At 34.7% G+C, this 4,952-nt stretch overlaps 2 protein-coding genes across 2 annotated transcripts in view; both read right to left on the minus strand.

Annotated features, from left to right (window-relative positions):
* The window catches only part of LOC111445974 (THO complex subunit 5B), a 4,922-nt gene extending 4,401 nt beyond the window's left edge, over nucleotides 1-521 (minus strand). Inside the window, exon 1 of the mRNA XM_023084556.1 lies at nucleotides 93-521. Within this exon, the coding sequence (XP_022940324.1) occupies nucleotides 93-320 (228 nt within the window). The 5' untranslated portion in view covers nucleotides 321-521. The remainder of the gene's footprint in view (nucleotides 1-92) is intronic.
* Nucleotides 522-1,013: 492 nt separating this feature from the next.
* Nucleotides 1,014-3,515, minus strand: LOC111445887. Its single transcript, XM_023084416.1, has 5 exons — nucleotides 3,159-3,515; nucleotides 2,608-2,807; nucleotides 2,476-2,509; nucleotides 1,602-2,212; nucleotides 1,014-1,524 (listed from the first exon to the last, which is right to left on the minus strand). The coding sequence occupies exons 1-5, from the start codon at nucleotides 3,472-3,474 to the stop codon at nucleotides 1,237-1,239; spliced, it is 1,449 nt and encodes a 482-aa protein (XP_022940184.1). The 5' UTR covers nucleotides 3,475-3,515; the 3' UTR covers nucleotides 1,014-1,236.
* Between the last annotated feature and the right edge of the window lie 1,437 nt (nucleotides 3,516-4,952).

The raw sequence follows: 4,952 nt of genomic DNA on the forward strand, positions 1-4,952 counted from the left end.
AAAAAAAAAAAAAAAAAAAAAAGGCATTTCCAACCAATGAATCTAGGAACTAATCTAAAACCCTAAAATAGAGGGCGTGTAGAAATAAGTACCTGGCGAAGGGTTACGAAGTGAAGGAACATCTGCGTTACGAGTTCTCTGAGCTGAGTTTTTGGCTCGCCATGCTTCTTGATGGAGAGCATCTTGGTTACGATCTCCTCCACGGAACTCTTGCTCTCTCGCAGCATTTCGTAAGGCGATATTTTGCCCGTTTCGCTCTCCTGCGGCGGGGGCTCGGTTTCGTCTTCTATGAGCATTCCCTCCTCTATCTCCTCGTCCATCTCCGCAGATTACTGCCCGCCTGATCCAGTCGCCCGCTATGCTCCGGTCCGCGCTTCGCTGGGGGCTGAAGCCGAATTCAAGCAGCACAGTGAGAAAACCGCGAGGTTATCGACCTATTAGCGAATCGGCTAACGAATGGCGCAACGATCGGCCGCACGTCGGGCGGATTATTTATCGTCTCTCTCTTTTGGGCTACAAAACGTTGAATTTTTTTGGTGTTTTTTTCTACCGCTATAAATATAAGATTGAAAATTGATAGATTTGTCGGACCATTTTTAAATTATGTTCAAGTTAAATTATTATTGTTGTTGTTTTATTTATTTATTATTATTATGATTATTATTATTAAGATGGTAAAAAAAAATTGAGAAAAAAACCTCTTCTTTTATTGCCATTTTCTATCTTCATTAACCGCCTCGAGTTTCTCGAGTCCAAATTCTTTCTATTCGATTGGTTCGAGCATAAACATGTTTGATATAATAATTTATAATTACATAGTTGAACAAGAAATATTACATATATTTGTTAGATAGGAATGTATTATAAGCTCCCTCGAGCTTCAGTTTTTTTTTTTTTCCTCATGATTTTGTTGCATAATGGTTGTTAAATGTATTTTGGCCTATGAAACAAAAAATTGTTAAAAATTTATTGTAATCATATCGTTCAAATTTATCACCCATTAAATTACTTCAAAAAAAAAAAAAATTCAAATTCATAACTTCCAAAAACGAAAAAAACACAAACTTTAGAATTCAACATTACTCAACACCCCAAACACTAGCTTATAAAACCAATCACTCCAAACACTGGTTTTCTAAACTTTGACTTTAGAATTCACACCACTAAAGACTCGAAAGACTAACTTATTAACTCTTATTTCATAATTCAACTCAACTCCGCAAACGTTCATGTGTTCTAGTCATCTTCGATATCATCTCCAACATTCAAGTCCTCAACCTTACGAGGCACATTTAATTTCCCCAAACGGGTGGAGTTAACATAATTCACTGGAAAATGAGCTGTGAATCCTGGAATAAATAGTCCAACCACCCTTGCTGCTGTCATTAACAAACTCTCCCAATAATCATAACCCTTCACTAATGGGATTATGAAACTCATTATGAGCTCGCACCATGCACTAAAATACTTGGGTATCACCCATAGCACCGAGAAATAGTTCTTGTTTGGCTGCTCCCTCACAATCTGCACCCAAAAAAAATCAAATATTTAAAAGGTATTCCAAACATGAATATCAATGCTAAATGATGGTTTGTTCTTACTCTCCCTCTGTAGAAGCTATTGAAGTAGACACACCGACCAAAGTGTTTGTATCGGAAAATGATGCAATCAAAAGGAACTCTGGGCACCAAATCACTCGAGTAAACATATCTATAATATTTGAAGCCATATCGTTGGACACTGTTTACCATAAACTTAGCAAATCGTCGATCGCCAACTCTAGGCTGGCCGTAGGTGTAAACGGCTTGCAACTTCTCCAAAACTGTGGTCTCATCATGCATGCTCAACAAAGTGACAAATAAGGTGGCCAACGCGCCGCCCAAACTATGGCCAGTGATGATGAATCTTGCCTTGTCGTTGGCTTTGGCAATGTCTCTAAGTTTTTGGCGGAGGGTGTAATATGCGTACTCATGTTGGGGTCTAGTGAGCTCTTTGGGCCAGCCGCTAACCTTTTGAAGGCCGAGAGCTTTCATGAAGCCACTATGGATGCGGCCTACGCCCGTGATGTCGTACCAGGAGAAGTCCGCGTCGACCTGCCAATCGTATGAGTCCAGTGGGGAGGTGCCCCTAAATGCTACCACTACTACGTTTGAGTTGTCTGTGGCTGTGTTCTGAAACATGAAGGCTTGAGTCGTGGCTTTACCTTGAAAGTCTGAAGAATTTAAGATTAATTAAAGAAAAAAACCAAACAAGTCGAAAAATTTAAGGTAAATCTTATGCGAATCACACGACTCCACCACTATAGTGACAATAATAATAAATCCATAGTGGTTTTAAATTTTTTAATCACTTAAAATTATAATTAATCCTCCACGTGTAGTTAATTAATATTGCTCCAGACTAAGACCCATTCAATTAATTATAAAACAATGCTAATCTAATTATGATCACTTAATCATAAGTTCAAAGTCTCACCATTCCAGAAATCAAAGAAATCGAGAAATGTCATCTGCAAGAGGGAGAGAAGTAATTAAATTTTAGATTTTTTTTTCTATTTTAATTAAAGTTCAAAATTTATGTATATTTTATTTGTTAACGAATATTTACCTTCCAACGATCATTTACGACAGATCGGATAAAGGGTTCGGATTCATAGGCGACCTTGGCAGCCATCATAGTTAAGTCGCCATAGTATCTAAACCGGTTGGCTGGTAGTATGGACGAGTCCAAATCTCTTCTCCAATCAGAAAATCCCGCTAGAGATCTATACTCTGGTGAATGTTCGTTAGGTTTCGCCAATTTCCTTCCTACACAAAGACAGACAATAATATACTATCCAGAGTCATGCCCTAAACTTAGTTTTATCAATAAAATCCTCAAATGTAAGGACTCTAAAAGAAAAAGGAGTCGAGCCTCAGTTAAGGGGAGGTGTACTTTGTTCGAGGGGAGGTGTTGGATGAAAGACCCACACCGGCTAATTTAAAGAATGATCCTGTTCATAATCAAGAAATATTCTCTCCATTGATTTGAGGCCTCTTGGAAAGCCCATATCAAAACCACGATAGTTATTGCTTAAAATGAACAATATAATATCATACCAGTGTAGAGAGTCGTGAGAGATTAATAAAGATCGGGATTAGTCATGCATGCAAAAATACCTTTGAGAATTTTGCATAAGATTCCGATAATGCCGCCATTAAAGGAGATAAAGTTTAGGAGCTTAACGAGGAAGGAGTCTAGTTCGGCGAGAGGAGTCGCGACGGCGGCGAGGATAATCTGCAGCATAATGGATAGGACGATGAACCATCGATCTATGATATTTCTGTATATTCTTTCATTGTCTTCGGAACAATCGATGAACTTTGTTTTTCTCAGACCAAAAGGGAGCAAGAACAAAAATAGATCGAGAAATTTGGCTTTATGGGGCTTTAGTATCATATAACTTCTACTAAATTCATGCTTTCTGGAAACCATTTTGGTTTGATTTCAAAAGAAAATGGAAAGAAGATATGATTGTCTTAGAAATGATAGGTTAAGTTTGTAACCCAAAGTTTGATTTATATAATATGAAAGTAGTTAAATTACGATTCTAGCCTTTACTTAAAAAAATGTTATTTATTTTAAAATGGTTTTAAAGTATTATTCAACACACCAATCCTTCTAACTCATACCTTATCCCCCAAGTATGTCATAATTTATTGTTTTAAGGGAAAAAAAAAGACAAACTTCATTAATTTTTATCTTAAAATTTTAATAAAATGTCTCGTTTTTTTTTTTTAATTGATTGCAATATTTATCGCTCAATATATTTTTATTCGGTTAACTATTTGAAAAGGCAAAGTATTTTCATGTTAATCTAACTAATTATAAACCATAAATTTTAATTAGAAATTGTAATTCAACTTAATAAAAAATTGGAATTGGACCTTGTCGAGCAAGGAATTAGACGCTTGAACCCAACGCTACCTTTCCCTCTTAGGATATTAATGAATGAATGAATTCATATCCTAAGAGAGTATTAATTCATCCATTAATTAATATCCTAAGAGAGTAGGGTAGGGTTAAGGCGTCTAATTCCTTGCTCAGCAAGGTTCAATTTCAATTTTTTATTAAGTTGAATCACAAATTTTAATTAAAAATTCTAGAATAATAAATTTAATTTTTGTTTCATAAACCATTAATTTTAGGCATTTTTCATAAAATTTCACAGCTATAAATATAAATATAAGTATCATACACACTTTAAATATGTAACTATAATTTAATTTTACTACCCTTTGAATTATATGGTCAAGAAGTTTATTATTTTATATATTTTTATGAATACCGAAAGAGCTTATTTATGTACCATCGAGTTGAAGCAAAAAGTAAATATGAATAAGGAATTTAATAAATGTTTTATATTATTTTGTGATCCATATTTTAATATCTGATTAAGGAATAATTTTCCAGCTTAAATCCAGCCTAACACGGAGGGGACGCGGGAATTTTTTTCGTATTTAAAAATTTGAATGACCAAAAATTATAATTCCAACCGATTCGGTGGTTGAGCTTAATTAAAAGGGTGAAATTCAGAGTCAGAGACCAAAAAGATTTTTTTTATTTTTTTTATTTTTGTGAATCTTTTTTTTTAATTGTCCAAGTCCAACCAAACAACCAGATCCGATGCCGTGATGTTTGCAGGCTATTTTGAAGAAGCTACCTTCAATGTAGCCATTGGGTCAGTACCGCACCTAGTTCAACATTGTTGGGCTACAACTACAGCCTCAAAAAGCCTCAAAGGCCTCAAAGCCCCAAAAATATTTTTATTGTAATTCTTTACAATAACAAAGTCGACTATAAAATTATAATTCTTTACATCAAACAGATTTCTATGGACAATTGAATCAAAGTTATAATTTAACTTTAGTTTACCAATTTGTTTTTTTTTTTTTTTTTTTTTTTTTTTTTTT

This window comes from Cucurbita moschata, unplaced genomic scaffold, assembly GCF_002738365.1.
Source record: "Cucurbita moschata cultivar Rifu unplaced genomic scaffold, Cmos_1.0 Cmo_Scf00008, whole genome shotgun sequence".
NCBI lineage: Eukaryota > Viridiplantae > Streptophyta > Magnoliopsida > Cucurbitales > Cucurbitaceae > Cucurbita > Cucurbita moschata.

Excerpts from the sequence above, each read along its gene's own strand:
- LOC111445887 (XM_023084416.1), bottom strand. The coding sequence starts at position 3,474 with ATGGTTTCCAGAAAGCATGAATTTAGTAGAAGTTATATGATACTAAAG. Across the intron at positions 2,808-3,158 it reads CTTATGCAAAATTCTCAAAG|GAAGGAAATTGGCGAAACCT; the intron begins GTATTTTTGCAT and ends GTCTTTGTGTAG. Across the intron at positions 1,525-1,601 it reads ATAGCTTCTACAGAGGGAGA|ATTGTGAGGGAGCAGCCAAA; the intron begins GTAAGAACAAAC and ends TTTTGGGTGCAG.